The sequence below is a fragment of the Euprymna scolopes genome, chromosome 29 (genome assembly GCF_053919585.1).
Source record: "Euprymna scolopes isolate OS-2025 chromosome 29, ASM5391958v1, whole genome shotgun sequence".
Taxonomy (NCBI): domain Eukaryota; kingdom Metazoa; phylum Mollusca; class Cephalopoda; order Sepiida; family Sepiolidae; genus Euprymna; species Euprymna scolopes.
In genome coordinates, this window is record NC_136510.1 from 29,114,805 (window position 1) to 29,134,349 (window position 19,545).

The 19,545-nt window shown below is 30.2% G+C and overlaps 1 protein-coding gene across 50 annotated transcripts in view; it reads right to left on the minus strand.

Moving 5' to 3' along the window:
• The window catches only part of LOC145252565 (rho GTPase-activating protein 190-like), a 793,870-nt gene that overhangs the window by 70,773 nt on the left and 703,552 nt on the right, over positions 1–19,545 (minus strand). For 33 of the 50 annotated variants that reach the window (XM_080112152.1, XM_080112143.1, XM_080112145.1 and 30 more), the window contains one exon: positions 4,820–4,928. In XM_080112152.1, coding sequence (XP_079968278.1) covers positions 4,820–4,928 — 109 coding nt within the window. The remainder of the gene's footprint in view (positions 1–4,819; positions 4,929–19,545) is intronic. The other 17 variants (XM_080112148.1, XM_080112173.1, XM_080112139.1 and 14 more) reach the window with 1 other exon arrangement.

Genomic DNA, 19,545 nt, shown 5'->3' on the forward strand with positions numbered 1-19,545 from the left:
AAAGTTGTAATTGCCATGTTCAAATATCATGGTTAGAATGAAAGGGAAAATGATATCTGAGAACTCATGAAACAATAAGAATTAAAAGGAGTTAGACCTTTAAAAAGAATTTATTTTTAATTACCTTCTCTTAACAAAAAAAGTACAAGAAATAACAGCTAGAAATATAGAAATGTTGATATAGTTTGCTTGAAGCAATGTCATTCATATGTTTTAAGAACAGAGCTAAGTAGTTTGATGAAGGGATTTTTTCCTGAAATATTATATGGACTCCATCATCAAGTAACACTGAAGGCAAATTTATAATTAAAAATATTATACCAGGAAACAACTACAAAAAAGAAAGTATTTTAATTTCTTCATTAGTCTTATTTTGCTTTAAATCTCACTTATATCCATTTGATACAGTCCAGCATTGTATTTGCCTTAAATAATTTATAAATAAATAAAACCCTGATAGAATTTTATTTTCTTCTGTCAACAACCTTAATGATTTTTTTTTTTTTTTTTTTTTTTGTAAATTACCTTCTCTTAATGAAAGAACTAGAAATATGAATTAAAAATAAAGAAAAGAGAGGTAAAGTAGTCTTCTTGAAGCAATGTCATTCATACGTTTTAAGAACAGAGTTTAGTATACATCTAATGAAGGGATTTTTTTTTTTCCTGAAATATTATGTTATACGGATTCCATCAAGTGACACTGAAGGCAAGTAAGATTTAGAATACAAAAAAAAAAAAAATCATAATAATTAAGTGAAAAATAATAATAATAAAAAAAAATTAATAACTTTTATATTAATCCTGTTTTGTCTTGATTTCAGTCCTACTATTCATATTCTATATATCCCCATATTGTAATTACCTTTTATAAATTACTTATATATGAATAAAAAAATCTGATAGTATTTTCTGTTCTACTGTCAACGGTTTTTTGTGTTGGGATTTTTTTTTGTTTAGTATCAAGATTATCAAATAACAAATATTGGGTCATATATTTATTGCAGACTATTATACTCATCTTTTTAGTCGTTTTCACAACGTTTCGGCCAACTATTCCTCTGGCCATCGTCAGGTGGTAACCGCGGCAGGATAGTAACTCTGAATCTCCTAACTGCATCCTAAGCAATTACTGCCTTCCATAGTTGTTGTCGTCTCACCACGTTTTGGCCAACTAAGATAGAAATCCTCAGACAATGCTCACCTGGAACTATAAAGATTCAACGTCTCTATCCTCTATGCCACGGGCTCCTAAAGACGATCAAAGTTGGATTTTTTAATCTTATAAATCCACATTTATATCTGATCTTCCACTGTTGGGTTCATACCAAATGGTATAGATTTATGAAGGATGACCTAACAAGAACTTGTTTACCTTGAATCTATACTATTCGTTAGGGACCTGATAATGGATTGGTTGGTTGGTTGTTTTTGTTTTACGGCATATCAACCCTTTTCAGGTTATTTAATGCCGAATCCAAAGATTTTGAAGAAAAAATTTTTAATAGAATATATTTGTTGTTTTCAAGTCGGTTTCTATTTAACCCATAGTTGGGACCCTAACAGGTACTACCACTCTTGGTCAGAGTGGACCTGGGAGCAATGGCAATTAAAGGGTGGCTCCACACTCCCCAAAGTCCGCAAGCTGGGGCCTCACCACTGGATATAGTTTAAGGTCATATCCAGGACCCTGATAATGGAAGATCAGATATAAACGGGGCCTGTGGTGCAGAGAATAGAGACGTTTAATCTCTACGGTTCCAGGTGAGCATTGTCTGAAGATAGCGGTTTCAATCCTACCCAAAGCTTGCCAGAGGTTTAGTTAGCCAAAACGTGGTGAGACGACAACAACTATGGAAGGCAGTAATCGCTGAGGATACAGTTAGGAGATTTGGCATTCCTATCCCGTCGTGGTTACCACTTGCTGATGGCCAGAAGAATAGTTGGCCAAAACGTCATGAAAACAACTAAAACGATGCGGCTAATAGTCCGCAATAAATAAATAATACTCATCTCAATAAACATTCCAATTAATTAAATAATCTACAAATATCGGTGTTTAACACAACCTTTAATTTGATCTATGCACTACGTTATGTTAGACTTCATGTGATGGAAGACAAAACTAGAATACCAAGAAGATAAATTCTACAGAAAAAAAAAAAGTTTCACCTGGAAGAATATAAAGAAACTGATACAAATCTTAAAAAAGTCTCTCAAATAATCAATGGGGCAAAAGATATATATACTTTTCTAAACTGCAGTGTGAGAGGAATTTAAGTGTATGCCAGTAAAAAGAAAATATTTTGTATAAATATTCTTTGATGCCGAAATGGAAAAACATGGATATCTTGAATCGCAGACAGGTTAATTGAACATGGAAAACTTGGAAGTGAGGTAATTAAACAAGACTGTACAGAGTGGAATTTGGAGACAGTAGAACCATGAGAATTGGAATTGTGTAATATTAGAAAACGTCTAAAGATATACATTTAAAATTTTTGGAGATATATTAAAAAAAAAAAAAAAAAAAAATTTTGTAACAATTTAGACATTTACGAAAGCCAAATAATTAATAATTAAAAATAAAAAAATTATTTATTTAATCTAAAGACAAACTTTTAACGTAAATTTATTCCTCTCAAACAGATATTTTCCTTTTTTTTTTTAATCCTTCTTGTTGTAGATATAATAAACTCTCGTCTGCTTGATGGAAACAACGGATGATATTCATATCTAATTTCAGGAAAGACAAAAAATAATAGGAATAAGAAAAAAATATATAAGTGGTGAAAAACTATTTAAGTAAATATTTTTTACAGGTTGCATTATAAAATCATTTTGTAATGGCGCACACTTAAATGGGTCCACAGGTACATCTTCCTTGGGGATTATAAGAATTTGAAACTTACCCCCCCCCAAAAAAAAACAAATAAGTTTTTTTTTTTTTAACTTACTACTAAAAACATGTTTCCTTCAGTTGTGTATTTTTGCTGGTATATATAACAAATGGATATGTGCTGTACTGCAACCCCCCCCCACCTCAAAGAGAAAGTAATGCCTGGGAGAATGGTCCCATGACAACGGAACAAATATTGCACTACTCCATCTCCCTATAAAAAAATATAGAAAAAAAGGTAATCCCTAGGAGAATGACATTGACAACAGAACACATACTACCCCCGCCCACACACTGAATTAAGCATTGAAAACTTCAGGTATAGTTTCAGCTTTAGACAGATAGCAAATCTTCATTAGTAATAGAAAAGAAAGAATTCCATTTTATAATCACAGAAGTATATGACAGGAAAATTAAATGGCAAAAGATGAAGGAGGGAGGGACTTTGAAGATCAAAGAGTAAGATAAATCAATGAACAAAAAGTATTCCTTAATCCAAGTGTTTAGTACAGGCCTAAAGATGTGCAGCAGTTAAGCAAGAAGAAACAATATAAAAATATCACAGCACAAATCTTTTTTTTTATCCATTCGCCTACCTGTGGCTAAAATAAAATATTACAAATCAAACTTATTTTACCTGTAAAAAAAAAAAAAAAAAAAGCAGGTGCAAATATGAAAGCAGTTCCTGGTATCACAATATCTAATATATATAAAATTTCACATTTAAACCAATTAGCACGCATGGTCTATTTTAGAACCAAAAGGATAATCAGCCATATTTCAGAGGCATGTAAAGTTCCAGGAATATCTATAGTTAGTTCAGCTTCGTCTGCATTTTTTAAGAAATTTCTATAGTTAATCATAAAGATTATATTGTCTTTCAAATATTCTGGTACTTCTACAAAATTTGAACCTATTTTTTTTTAATTTTTTTTTTTAAATTAACCCTAACCTAAAACTAAGTTTTAAATTTAGATGCAAATCCAGAAACTATAATTTTTGAAATTTCATTTGATATTGGTTTGTTGAATGGGAAACTCAAACTAAAATAAACTTTCTTGGTCTTCAGACAAGAATCAGAGTGTAGTATATGTATTGTCCAAAGATGGTCTAATAATAGAGGAGGTTTCCTTCCACATTGAATGCATAGAATGGAAACATGCCACAAACTCCTACAAGAGTTTTGGAAATACACCCTGATAACTTAAGTGGCGTCTCATTCCTACTTTTGGAAAAGTTTTGATGAAGGGACATAATTTATAACTATTACACTCATCTGATAATTTAAACTTTCTGTGATTAAGTAAATTTCACTAAAAGATTGTGTTAACAGACTACAGTTAAACTCAAGTAGAGTTGGTTTAAACTATATATTATCTGTATTTAGGCAACATATTTTCATTTAAGCAAACATTATTAAAGTTAATAGAAAGCTTTTGTTTAATTACACCTTTTATTTTTTCTCTGATTTTCTGCATTCCTTTTTGTGTGGAAAATCAAAAAAAAAAAAAATAATGTAAGTTTCATAGATGTCACAAACGTTTTCATATCTTCATTGAATTGTCACCAAGTGAGAAACGCAATTGAATAAGAAGGCAGGAGAATTTCTTTTTTTTTTTTTGATTTTCACATAAAAAAGATAATAAAAAAAAGCAGCCCTCTTGTTTTTAACAATGTTTATAAATATATATATCATTATTATACATAAAAACATTGAAATTGTTATACCTTGATTTTTTTTTAAATTAAAAAAAAAAAAAAAAAAAATCAGTATTTCATTTATTGATCAGTTATTGATTAGAGATATTATAAGAAAGAAAATTAAGTTTTATTTTTATCCCCCCCTGCCCTCATGCGCATTCTGTTTTGACTTTTGAACCTAAAAGAAAGTCATTAATGAGCGCAATGAGGTCCTGAACTCACCTTTGTGTTCCTTCTTACGAGTGGATTTGATACGGTGGACCTTGCCTGCAGGTAAGGCATCTTCGACTAGAGCATAGTCACTCTCAGGAGGAGACTGGGGAACAGCATCCTAAAAAACACAAAAGAAAAAATAATAAAATAAAATCATGGTTATTACAATGGTTCATTCAAAAATATTTAGACAATCAAAAAATTTTTTTTTTAAATTCAAATCCCTGCCATCAACAGGAAGAGACATTCTAATGCTGTTACTAAAAAAGCATAAAGGAATACGGAGTGTTTTTATACGGTTTGTAGATGGGACTTTGTTCTGAATTGAGATTGATTTTAACAGACCATTTCTAAAAACATCTTTCCACACATTACACAAAACAATAATGAACCATGAATAATAAGATTTATTAGTTTTCTTTTTTTAATTGTACAGTAGAAATAAAACATGCACAAACACACATTTTTGGTTCTTAAGACGTAGTATACTTTCAGCATAGTGTTGTTACATTATTGACTACTACTTCAAGGGCGTAGGAAGAGTTAACATAACGAAGTCGGCCTTTTTATTGCTTATTTTATTGTAAACGTTTGTCTACAAAAAAAATTAAAAAGTTTTTTGTGGAACAGCATCCTACACATGTGTCTATACGCATCTTGCTTAAGAGAGAGAGGGAGGAAAAAAAAGAAAGAAAGCTAGGAGTTTTTGGTTTGGATATCAAAATGCCTTTTTGTATTTTGTCTCATAAAATCAGTTTTATTTCTGTGGTCATTACAGTATACTAGAATTAAAAAGAACAGATTTGAGGCATGACAACATAAGCCACCACCTTCTCAAAAAAAAAAAAAAAAAAAAAAAAAAGAATTTAAGAAAAAATCTATTTTTAAGTGAATTGACTTATCAAAAGTTTGCAGTAAAAAAAATAATTATAAACAGAATATTCAATAACACATAATTAGAATCCTGCATTTGTGCTAAAGTTGACCATTTTTTCTTAATTCCCTGAAGTGAGCTCAACATTAATTTTTTTAAAAAGGGGTTCATAACTATTTTTTTTTTTTTTTAAATAGTAACAATGTTTGCAAATTATTTTATAGTTTTCAAAATTTTTATTGTTTTCAAATCATTTTAGTGTTTTTTAGTAATCAAGTACAATGTCCACGTTACTTAATATTTACATCCTAATGCATCTATTTTTTAGATAGGATTTTTAAACTCAATTTTTACAATATCTTTTGTTCATTAAACTGTTAAGTGAAAGTACAGAATAATTTTTTTTTTTTTAAAGCCCCATCCCCTCCCATGCTAATAGGTTTCTAAATAATAACATTGTTATTTCAGTACGGTTCATATTTTGCATAAGTACTAATATATACGGCATAATCACGTTGACACACCGGTTCCCGTCAGATCAATAAAGTTAAGCAACATAGAGCCTGGTCATTACTAAAATGGGTGACCAATTTGGGAAGTCCAGGTGCTGCATGTAGGAGGACGTCGACACCTCCCTGCAAAAAGTTGCAAAAACCTAACGTCATCATCTCCCCTAACGGGGATATACATGCGACTGGGAACTGCTTGTGAATTTCATACTCCCATGAAACTTCCTCCTTCGGAGGAAGCCGGTTAAACCCTGAATAGGGTTGGTGCTGACTGCACACAAATAAGTACTAATATTAAATTTTCATTAAAAAATCATTTCAATAAATTTTTATACCAAAAAGATTTTATGCACTTTTTTTTTTTTTTTTAATTATTACTGTTTAGTGTAAGAGAGGCAGTCTATTGCTGGCAACCCACTGTCATGAATTCAGAATAGGAGTGCTTGAGTAAGAAAATTCAATATTGCCATTACAATTAATGTGGATGTAGATTCCATTTTCACAGAAATTTAAAGCTGTTACCCTTAAATGAAATATTCAATTCAACATACCATAAATGACACCGCATAATAATGCTGGTCTATATTAAAATGTTTATTCATCGTCCAACAAAGTGCTGGGAATGGATGTCTATTTTAAAATCTTTTTCTATTGTGACATATTTTACTATATTTTGCTATTTAGTCCTCGTTAGAAAATTAAAATAAACATTTATTGTTATGTTAGCGTTTTGGCCATGTTATGCTATATCCAACAAAACAAAAAAAATTGTAACAAATAAATTTTACTAAAAACAAGCTGTTGCTCCTCTATCTAGCTGGATAAGCTTTTTTGTGTTTGAACTTATTTTAAAGTGTTCATTTACTTTGAAATACAATTAGTGTCAAATCTTAAATTAGAACAAGAAAAAAGTGGCTGATATCAGACAGTCATCTTGGAAGTCTTAATAATTCCTCAAAAATCGACGATTTAACAAAATACTGGTAGAAATCCACCCAGTAAATGTGATGGAGATATCTAGCTTAAAACTTGCCACTACTTGTATTTTAAAGTAACTAAACACATTAAAATAAAACAAAGTTTTTATTCAAATAGGTAGAAGAGTAACTTATCTTGCCTTTGGTAACATTTACTATTATTATTATTTTTTATTTTATTTATTTATTTTTCCTTTTTTCTTTTATTAAGCCATGGTCATAAAACGGTTAGCAATAGAAAGAGGCTACTAAACTAATTAGGGAATGCATAAAATTTAGGAATATAACAATAGTTAGCCAATACAGAACTTTGAAAATGTAACAGCAATACTTGTTCATTCACACAGTTCTGAGGCAACACTTTCAGGACTGCAGAACACAATGCGAAAGGAGACCATCTATACATTTCTGAGCAAACACCGGTGTGATTATGCAAAAGGTTTAATGTGAATGTATATCGTCACAGGTTTGGTCTATTCAGCCGCAGCACAAGGCTGTATATAAGTATTGCAGTGGGGCAAGAACCATGAAATAATCTCTAGGCAACAGAAGCAACTGTTACATTCGGGTGAGTACACAGCAGATCTTTTTTTTTTTTTTTTTTTTACACAGTGATCACCATTTATCAAGGCCCGGAAGTCACTCAGGGATAAGGGTTATTGCAAGTACATTACGTTAGTGAGGAGATCTAATCCAATCATATACTCCAGAGGGAACAGGGTTGCGTCAGGGAATATATAGTATCTATCTGATGTCACGACGCTGTAGACACTCAAGAGAATCAGAGAACACCTTGTGAACTCCAGCAAACACTATGGATCCGTATTTAAAGTGGGCACGAATCATTGCCTTGTAAAGACTAGTCAGCAAATATGATTCATGAGGAATTTGATAGCTCAGGATACACAACACGTAAAGCTCCTTATTAATCCTGTTGGATATATAAGTGGTGATCAAATCTGAGATTTACATTAGATATTTATTTTTTTACCACTTTTTTTTTGTGTTTTGATGTTTATGCCAAGAGCTTTTACTGAAACAACATTATCTTAATCAAATCTAATATATAAACAGCTATATGCCGATCAGTATGCTTTGGATGCAACAGTTTTGCTTTCGGTTTCAATGGCACCCAGATACTTTTTTTTTTTTTTTTTAACTTTTGAACCCACGACTCTATAATAATACATACGGAATATGGGCAAATTAAAATATCATATTTAAGCGTATTTTATGCCTGGGTAAAGCGAGTTAGTTATATTTTTTTAAACAATTTGATTCAATTAGTTTAATAGGCAAACAACAACGTAATAATTAGGTTATACTACTTTGGCATTCTTTGGTTGTTAAATTGAACCAAATTATTATAACTAACTTTAAGATAATGTTGTCACAATACAAGCCATCTTAAAGTTAAAATCTTCAATATAACCATTTTTACATTTGAAATAACTTTATCTTATTTAATTGAACCTACTAATGATTAGAATGCTTGTTAATGGACCGGGAGACCAGAGTTAATCCTCGGTTGAGTCATAAAAAACAACTAAAAAAACAAAACAAAACAGTATTTAATGCCTCAGTGCTAAAAAAAAAAAAAAAAAAAAAAAAAAAAAAATCAACATTATGAGATAAGGATTACGGATAAATCAGACAACAAAGTAGCACTCCCCTACATCTTAGTGAACTGACCAATTAAAAGGAAGTCTTCTGGTTAACTTCAGTTATGATCAATCCATGTATTTATTTTTTTATTTATTAAAGAAAGTATAAAATTCATTTTATTTCTTTGAACATCTTATTTTATGTTTATTTCACAAAAACAAAAGAACAAATTTATTTTCTACAATATTTAGCAATCTTAGTGTCATCTTGTCATTTGAAAATATAATTTTTCAATTAAATTTGATTAAACATTTTTTATCAAGAAATAATTTTTTTTCATGAAAGGGTTTGGTTGTTTTGTTTTACGGCATATCAATTCTTTTCTGGTTATTTAATGCCAAATCCAGTAATTTTGTGGGCAAAAATGTTTTTATGCTTCAAGTTCTTTACATTTTCTAATATTTATTCATGGTGTTTGGTTGTTTTGTAGAGAAAAAATTGTTTTTGCTGTTGACTTTGCAGAACATGATAGAGTTTCAAAAAGAGAAAGGAAAAAACAATAACATCAATGTTTGATGCATTTTAAGTCAGGAAGCCAGAATCTTTAGACAGCATGATCTGGTGGCAGCAGAGATTCATAAAAAGGAAATGCAACATTAATGAAAGATATTTTTTTCTCTGCAAACCGGAATTTTGTTTTGAACAGGTAAAAAACAAATTTTTTTTTTTTTTAATTAACTATCATAAAGAAACTTATAAAAAACGTTGAAATAACTTAGAAAATGAAAGAAAAATATAATTTTAAAATTTTATCGCAATGAAAAATTAAGTTCAGTAAATTTGATTTAATAATTTACTCATATTCTAAAATAATATATGCCAGATAATATTACAGAAAATTAATAGGTACTTGTTAAGATAGAGTTGACAGATCGATTTTTTAAATGTTGCTTTAAGCAAAAACAACAGTATTTACTTAATTGTCATGTCGAAAATAGTAATATATCCCAAAACTACGAAAATTCATTGAGTAAAAAATTATTTATAGTTAAGTAACTTTTATGGAAAATTAGGAAAAATTGCATTTTCCTTAGATGTAGACACTTTGAAGATTGTGAATACATGGGTCATATCTCTTTTTTTTTTTTACACTTTAATGGCTGACTTTTTTAAGACCATAGCGATGGACTTTTAAAAAAAATAAAAATAAATAAAAACACAATAGCAATTATTCTACTTGAATTTTCGTAATTTTTGGACATTTTACTATTTTCGACATGACAAGTAAGTACTGCTTTTGCTTTAAACAACATATTTAAAAAATTGATCTGTTGCCTACATCTTAACAAGCATCAATTAATAATAATAATAATAATTAAAAAAATCTTTTTTAAAGAAAAGTTAAAAAAATAAACAAAAACGAAAACGGTTATTTACCAATATAAAAAAAAAAAAATCTTTTGCAGATTTTCTTTTCTATTTTGACAAAAACAAAACTTATTTTTCTCAGTGCAAGTTAAAAAAAAAAAAAAATTAATCAACGGTAAAAGAAAGAAAAAAAAAAGCACCAATAATAAGGCGTGTTTTTGGTGAGGCGGAAATAAAATGTGTCATAAAATGTGAACCAACATCAGTTTACACGATGACAAACTGTGTGTATATTTATGTATATATTTGTGTGTGCATATATTAACGAAAAGAAAAAACATATTTCAATTGTTTATTCTTTTTTAGCTCGTAGAGCCTACAATTTGGTCAATTAGGCTTTCCTCATTTCCTCAGTGCACAGTATGTTGTGTGAAAAAGTAGAAAAAAAATTTATAAAGTCTTTATTTAAAAAAAGACAAAAAAAAATGTAGGCTTCTTTTTCGGTTCAAATTGGTGAGCCATGAAAGAAGCTGTCAAAACCTAGTCAGACGTCCATACAGTTCAAAGCACTACTTGATGTGTTGTGGTTAACGATCTTTAAATGAATACTCTGGTACATAAGTCTCTCCTTGCATAACTCATTTTAACATTTATTTATATATTAGTGGCCTTGCAAGGCCATCGGGACGACAAACGAAGCAGCAAAACTGAAGCTAGACTGCAGGACACTTTTTATATAAATGTAGACAAATTTGGGCATATTTTATCGGTTAGAAAATATAATCTTTTTTACCAATTGTCATCTAATTTTAACCATAGACATATAATTATAATGATACGAATAAATTATAGATTTAAAAAGAGAGCTATATTCTCAAACCAATAAAATATGCCCAAATTCTCCTACATTTGTATATATATATATAAATGCCTCATTCGAAAGAGGTGAGAGAAGGTCAGATGGAGTTTTGAAAAGCCAGCACACTATGGGAAAAGTACTCTAACCAACAAAAATGCCTGAGCAGCCCTGTCAGCATTCACCAAAAATGGTGCTTAAAGTGAATAGCAATAAACTAATGCTTGAGGGTGAATTATACCTCAGCCAGACAAAAACAAAGTGTTGGACTGATTGTCGAGGACGTATCTATGAGAGAGAAAAGAGGCAGCTGGAAGAACAGAGAGGAAATAGTTCTGATTTTTGGATGGAAAACAAAAAAGTCGGTGCTTATATAGTACGGAGCACAGACGAAAATCACATTTCAAGGAAAAACTCCTCGATATACTTATCTATCATGCAAAAGTAAATATCCATACCAAGAATTATGAAAAATGATTGAATAGAATTTAAATTAAAGATAAAAATCAGTTTTTGGCGACCCATCATTCATTGTTACTTGATTAAATGATAGACTGACTTATCTCCCCTTGCTTTATGGGATTCCTGAGTTCCCGAGTGTTTGGAGGTGTGTGTTGAGCAACAACAAAAAAAAAAAAGTGGTAGTAGGCAAGCAAGCTCGAACCCGTACCGCGGAGGAGGAAAAGAATGTGAAAAAAAAAGTGTGACGTCTTTGCTGTTGCACCCATCGCCAAACTGGAAGTGGTGAAGGTTTAAATTAAGGCTAGTCAATCAAAAAGACTTTCGAAAATATCGGCGAAAAAAGTGGCTCCTCCCTGTAGAAAAGTGCTCTGTTGAGGGTGAAGGAATGAATGTTTTTAGCGAATTCTTCGATATTTGTCGTCCGAAGGATTGAGCTTCAAAACGATACCAATCGCGTGAAAATCCGTCGCCTCTGTCAAAAGTTTCAGGCAGACATACAAAACATAAATACATACATACATTTAAACAGACGGGTGAGATTTATATAATAGATGGATCAGCAACATGATGAAACTGACTTATTTTAAATTAAAATTATACTTGATTATTTTTCCTAATTTTTGGTAAAGAAACCCATTTTAGCCCGATACATGAGTTTATCAGTTTTTCTGTTAATTTATTTGGAACTACAATTTTCATTCATGCCTCTATATAAATCAGTCTTTCTGTGATATGAACCAAAAAAATCTTTGTGAAAATAGTATTTATATTTTTCTTCATTTAAATATGGCTTATACCATTCAGCATACTGTGCCCTGATGAAGGTCTCATTGACTGAAACGTTGTCTATACAAGCTAATAAAAAAATATTAAACAATTGAAATATTTTTCTTTTTCTCTTAATAACAAAAATAATAATAGTAATAATATGTATCCAATCTAATTGTAATTTGTGTTCATCACCCAACAATAACAACAACAAAAACATACTATAACTTCAATATCAGACACTATTTTACCCAATCTGTGAGTGTAAGGCCAACAATATACAAGTGCATAGACACATAATACTCATAACACCTATACAGACCTCATTTCAACAATATACAGTAAACAAATAAAAGAGTGATAATAATTACCAAAAGATACAAAAATATTCTACGACGGAATTTTAAATATCACCTTAACAATAATAAAATGGAATACTCCCAGTTTCCTCATTGCCAGATGTCTTTTCTTGCTAGACACCCAAAGTTAAAGTAAATGATAGAACAACAGAAACGACAACAACCTGAATAAAAAGAGAATTCCATCATACAAAATCAATATTTGATTCTGAATAGCCGGTTCTTCTTGTGGGTTATATCACCATATTCTTCAGAAAAATAAAATTCAATTTCATTCCTTTTAAAAAATACATTATTCGACTAGTAATATTTTCAAGATGTACGCCACATCTCTTATCAATAGCAAATATAGTTACTAATTGTAAATAATAGTGTTGGGGCAATTAATCGGGATCAGAAAAATCAAAACCTTTCGTAGTATCAGAATCAGAAAATCTTCTGTGTATTTTTCAATACCAAAACGATTCTTTCAATTGTTTTTATTTATTTATTATTGATTATTTTTATTGCTTTTTTTTGGGGGGGGGGGTTAAAACTTAATTTTCCATTGCTGGTACAAATAATAAAAGGGTAGAATATTTATTGATTTTAAACTACCAGTAAAACTAAAATCTATATATATCCTCCCACAAATGCATTTTTACATTTACTAAAATATATGCACACTTTTTTTTATTGTAATCCGAAAATTTAAAAAAAATATCAAAAAACAACTCTATAGCTAAATATTTAGAAATTTTTAAAGAACCAGAATCTGGAATTGAGAACAGAATTTGTTATTGTATCGGAATCAGGAAAATTTTTGAGTTCTTCTTCGTTATTGTAGCAAAATTTGAAAATTGAAATATTGAATTTCAAGTGAAACCAATAGTATCTACTGAATTATCATGTAACAGTAATGAACATATCCAAAAATTATGAAAAACGATAAGGTAGAAAATTAATTATGAAAATAATTTTCAAAGACAATTAGTGAAAGTTGAGTTTTACAAAAAAAAAACAAAAAAAAAAAAAAAACAGGAGAATTCTAATTGTAACAAAAGGGAGGTAAATATTTTCTGAAAACTGAAAATCTTTGGCCAATTTAGCAAAAAATAATTGTATTCCCAATTTGAAAACTGTTTTCATCAATTTTTTTTTTTTATTTGATCCTCTTTTGTAATTTTCTGAATATTTTCATTACTGCAACATGACAATTCATTAGACATTAGTGTTGGGACGATTAATCGGGATCAGAAAAATCGGAACATTTGGCAGTATCGGAATCGGTACCAGAAAAAATTTGTGCATATTTTCTGATGCCAAAACGATTCTTTTGTCTTTTAATTGAATGCTTTTAATGCAAAATCTTCCTTTGCTGGTGATAATTATGAAATACTTAATATTTACTGATTTTTAACCTAAACTTTTTTTTAAACTAAAATCGATAGATGATTCCCCATTTGTACTGAAAAAATAATATTGTTAATAATCGAATTATTTAAGTTATCATAAAACAGATATTTTGAAAGAAACATTTTTTTTCTCTCAAAATAACGCGCATGAAAAATAGTTGTTTAACTCCTATAAAAAAACAATGAGATAATAAAATAAATACCAGTACGCAGACATAGGTTTTGCAAGAACGGGTGAAAGTTATTTCACTTCTATTGTGAACTTTTAAATATATTTAAAAAAAATAGATTTAAACAAAGAGTTATCATTTTATATAATGTCTTAAAGAAGTCATCTAACCATTACAAAAATGATGAGATGATAAAAGAAGTATTAATATTCAAATATAAGTCTCACAATGATAATAGGATTGGAGAACTTTTAGACACATTTAGAAATAGGGTTATTATTTCATATGTTTGGGAATACAAACATAGTTTCTGGTCAATGTGGTTTCAGGGAGTATAAAATCTTAACAGTTAAACTGGTACTCATTTACTGATCATTTAAAAGTTGAAACACCAGTAGAAAAATGACATGACGAAATCCCAATCAGCTAAAGACGCTCAAACATCATTAGTCAAACACAAGTTCAATCTCCTCAAACATACTTTGATTCTTACCTATCTATATCAATAGTACCTACCTTGGGTAATAATACACTAGAAAAAACATAATCCACTTGAAGACACTTAATTTTTTGTAGGAATTTAGAGGAGGGGATCACATTTAACATGGAACTACCACAAACAACAAATAGCCGACAAACAACATTGAGAAAGATGTTGAGGTTAGAATTCGACTTACCACAAGGAAAGATGAGAAATCCGTGTGTAGGAGTTATTAAGAGAAAAGAAGGCACAGTAAATAATAATGTTAGTAGTTAATAACAACCATTTGTACAATACATAACTTGTACCTATGATACATAGATCATAAAATATATAATAATTATAAGAATAATCAATGGTTTCTCAGGGCTAAAAAAAAAAAAAAAAAAATGAATAAAAATGTGAATAGTTTCAGTTCGAATTAATTGGTGCACAGTTGCAATCCCTCTGCTTAATCAACCACCTGTCTTAGAAGTGTTTAATATTATTTTCAAGCAAAATGGTTTTATATATTAAATTATTTTGAAAAATACTAACTGATTTTTCATCTTTGCTTAAAAAGTCGACTTAGGTTTGCAGATACATAATTTTGATAATCGTTGCCAATATCGATATAAATTATTTTACAGGATAATACAGTTGGGAAATTTGTCAAAAACAACTTATTTCTACTTATTTGTTATCTATTTGTGTTAATAAATATAGAACTACACTTAAATATATATATATATATATATATATATATACAGGGTGACCAAAAAAAACAAAAGCTAAATGGAGGTCATCTAGAACATATGCTGTAGAACGGAGAGAAAAAAAAGGCCAAAGACACTAGTGTTTTGATGTGATATTTTGAATATAATAAACTAGTTATGACCAAAGTTTCATTTCATTCGGACAAAACAGTAAGAAACGGGGCCTAATGAGAGTTGGGGCCCGTTTTTTTTTGGGGGGGGGTCACTCTGTATATATAATAGACCACTTATATTTGTTGACATAAATAATCTTTTAACTTTAACATGGTTAATAATTAGCTTTACAAGGATTATTTTGTACAGAGTTCATCCAGATTTCGAAGGCCTTAAAAAACAAAATTTGATATATTAAGAATAATATAAACTAAAAAAACTAATATTTTTGATTAATATTTTTTAAAATATTTTAATAGTATTTATTTTGATTTTAAATTTCACTTCAGCTACATCTGTAAAGTATATTGACAATATCGGGTAGTTTAGTGATAAAGGGGCGTAACTCTTCTGTCGACAATGCCGGAGATTACACGATGCAATTTCAGAAGAATGTATTTATTTCAATTTTTTTTTTTTTTTTTTTTTTTTTTGGATATTTAAAAAAATCATTTTAATAGTATTTTAAAAATATTTTAATAGTATTTATTCCGATTTTACTTTAAATATTCCGACACAAATTTTTATATTGAACATAAAGATTACGATTTTCAAACCCTTTTCAAGACATTTCTCATATTTACAAGGCCTTTTCTGGATAATAATAAAAAATAAGGCAATAGCAAGGCCATTTTCAAGACTTGAACATTCATGGAAGCAAATTGAGTTTTCCAATGACGGACTTGGGGCTAAAATTTAAAAAAAATATTTCTTATAGTTTTAAAGGTTTAAAAACTTCCAATCTCTCTCTATGTATACATTTGTTTTATTTTACTTCAAAGTTCTTAGAAATCAAGGGCGAACACATGAACTCTATATGAGATACATAGATATTCAAATGTTCCATTAAACGTCTTTATCTCTCAAACACTGAGTTAATAAAGAAATTGAGAATATAATTTTCCTCTCTCCCATTAACCATTTTCATACGTTGTAATATATCTTTCGTTTTGGTCTCTTGGTCTTACTGGATTCCAGGACAAGAATTTATCTAGTCTGGTGGAGTATCCAGCTTCATGCTGTTACTGGAGGTAACATCATTTGGAGAAGGTGCACCATTCCTTGTAAAAGCTAATGTAAGTTAACCATAGCGAAGAGATCTTATTTGGGCAGAGAATACTAAGTGATTTTGAATATTTGGTCAGGGTTTACTTCTCGGGAAAAGTATCCTCATGCCAGATTGTTCTGACAAACCCCTGTACAGAGAGACCTTAGACACTCGAGAATAGGGTCTAGTAGGCATTCAAGTTCTGTGTGTGTGTGTGTGTGTGTGTGTGTGTGTGTGTGTGTGTGTGTGTGTGTATTATAAAGATATATATTAAGTAAAAAATTTAATATATTTTCAACAATACATATAACATTACATTTAGTGAATACTCCTGTTTATATAAACAATACAAAATTTATAGGGCTGGAACATTGAAAATCCGCAGGATTTTTTTTTTTTTCTTTTTAATGGAAAGCCATACAGGATTTGTACCTTTAACTGGAGTTATTTTACCACTTGATCAATGGATCCACATTGAACTGAACCATAACATTATACATCTTTATAAGCGCAGCTAAGAATCCTGTTTGGATCTAATTTTTCTCTGAGTAAACTTCCTATTCCAGCCCCGTAGATAATTTAGCTGTTACATTTAATAACAGCATTACCTAAACAAAAATGAATGTCCACCAAAAGGTGGTATTATACGTGTTATGGTCAGGTGTGTTATATTGCATGCTGATATTTGACAAAACTCAAGTTAAAAGCATGAACTTAATTTCTTAGCATATTAGTTTCCCTTCAAAAAAAAAAAAAAAAAAAAAAAAAAAAAAAAAAAAAAAAAAAAAACTGGATGAAATCTTTTTTTTATATAAGCAAATGAGGACATGCAAAAACAATATATTTCTCATTTTTCGTGACTTTTCTTTTATTAATATTAATACACCAACTGGATTATACATTATATGGAGTTTACACATCCCTACTGAAAATTTTTTTTTTTTTCTTTCGGATGACTTTAAGTCCGTCTGTTCTCAGTATCTAAAGAAATACAATTTTAAGAACAGAGTTAAGCATTTGTAGTCTGTAGAAATGATTTTCTCCCCAAATTTTATGTTAAGGCAAATAAGCTTCGTAATTAATTTTTTTTTTAAAAATCATTGTAAAAAAAAAAAAAAAGTAAAAAAAAAGTAAAAAAAAAAGTTAAAAAAAAGTAAAAAAAAAAGTAAAAAAAAAGTAAAGAAAAAAGTAAAGAAAAAAAAAAGAAATGGTATGAGGTAAGCTGATTAAACCATTTAAGGAATAAATGGACAATATATACAGTTATGACGTTTCTGAATTTTTGAGATGAGGATTGGTTATATGTATTATTATTCATCGGACTACTGTTCTCATCTTGAGTGTGATTTTCACAACGTTTTGGTCGATATACATTGAGGAAATGGCATTAGGATCCACACGACTAAAGCCAACAATGTGGTTGCGATATGTAGATGACACGTTCATACTCTGGCCCCATCAGGAAGATATTTAAACGTTACTAGACCATGTGAACTTGATCAGTCCAACTATACAGTTTACAATGGAAAAAGAAAATAATAAATTATCGTTCCTAGATGTGCTGATAACTCGCACAGGTCAGGGGTTTATGTCATCTGTATACCGAAAGCCAACTTTCACTGGACAGTATCTAAACTACAACTCTCACCATCCATATAATGTAAATAAAGGAATCATCCGTTGCCTACAACACTGAGCAAAAGCAATATGTAGTAACATCAGTGCATATCAAGAGGAGATGGACAGGTTAAGAGAAAACCTCCACTGAAACAACAATCCAGAGAGCATGACATCAGCTCCAAGAAATCTGGACCAAAAACAAAAGGACACGACTCAGAAACTCACTACAGTTTGTATTCCATATATGAAGGGCTTGTCTGAAAAACTTCAATGAATATGTAATCCATATGACATTAGGACAGTATTCAGGAGTAATTCAACTCTCCAGAAACAGCTTGTGAGAGTCAAGCCCCCTACAGAAAAAAATCATGACTAAGAACTGTGTATATGAAATCCTATGTAAATGTGGAAAACTATACAGGGGTGAAACATGTCGTCCGTTGAAAATACGGTTAGAAGAAAACCGTAGTACATGGAGAGACTGAAAAGTCAGGTATAGCTGACCATATCTGGAAAGAAAAGGAAAACCATCTACCACTATGGGACGAAGTAAAAATTATAGACAAAGAGGAACGGTGGAAACTGAAAGAAGCAGCACATATGCCGAGGAATAACCAACTGCTAAGTATACTTAGTATAGAATTCAATACAATATGGGAACCAGTAATTATAAACAATAGATAATATATACACGTAATAAGTAAAAACATTAAGTATAGAGATAGATATGCATTAATATATAGTAATAATTAGTGATAAACGGTGATATTTACAACTAGAAATAAAAAGTAGGTTTAAGGCTCCTAAAATTTGTACTAGAATTGTCCGCAAGGACCCGTGGCGCAGTGGTTAGAGTGCTGGGAAAAATCAATTGTAAAAAGTGATATTCTCCTGAATGTTGAAGGTTCAATCCTCAGTGTGGGCGACCAAAATATACATTTGCGAATTTCTTAGGACCTCTATCCAGTCATGGCTGAAGGAATAAGAGCATACTACTCCCGTGAAGTAAATAAAGGGTTCCGCTCGAAATTCCGTCCAAATTCCCAAGTTCGACAAGATACACCTGAAGAAGGTTGGAGGTTATATCGACTAAAACGTTGTGAAAATCACGATGAGAACAGTAGTCCAATAAATACAAATACAGTTACATCTAAACATCATGACAGCGATCTGTAGCTGGTTTGGTTGTTTTTGTTTTACAGCATATCAACCCTTTTCAGAGTGGATCTGGGAGCAATGGCAATTAAGCTCCACACTCCTCAAAGCCCGCAAGCTGATTGGATATAGTTTAAGGTCATATCCAGGTCCATGGCAGTTATGGCCCCAGAATCATGGT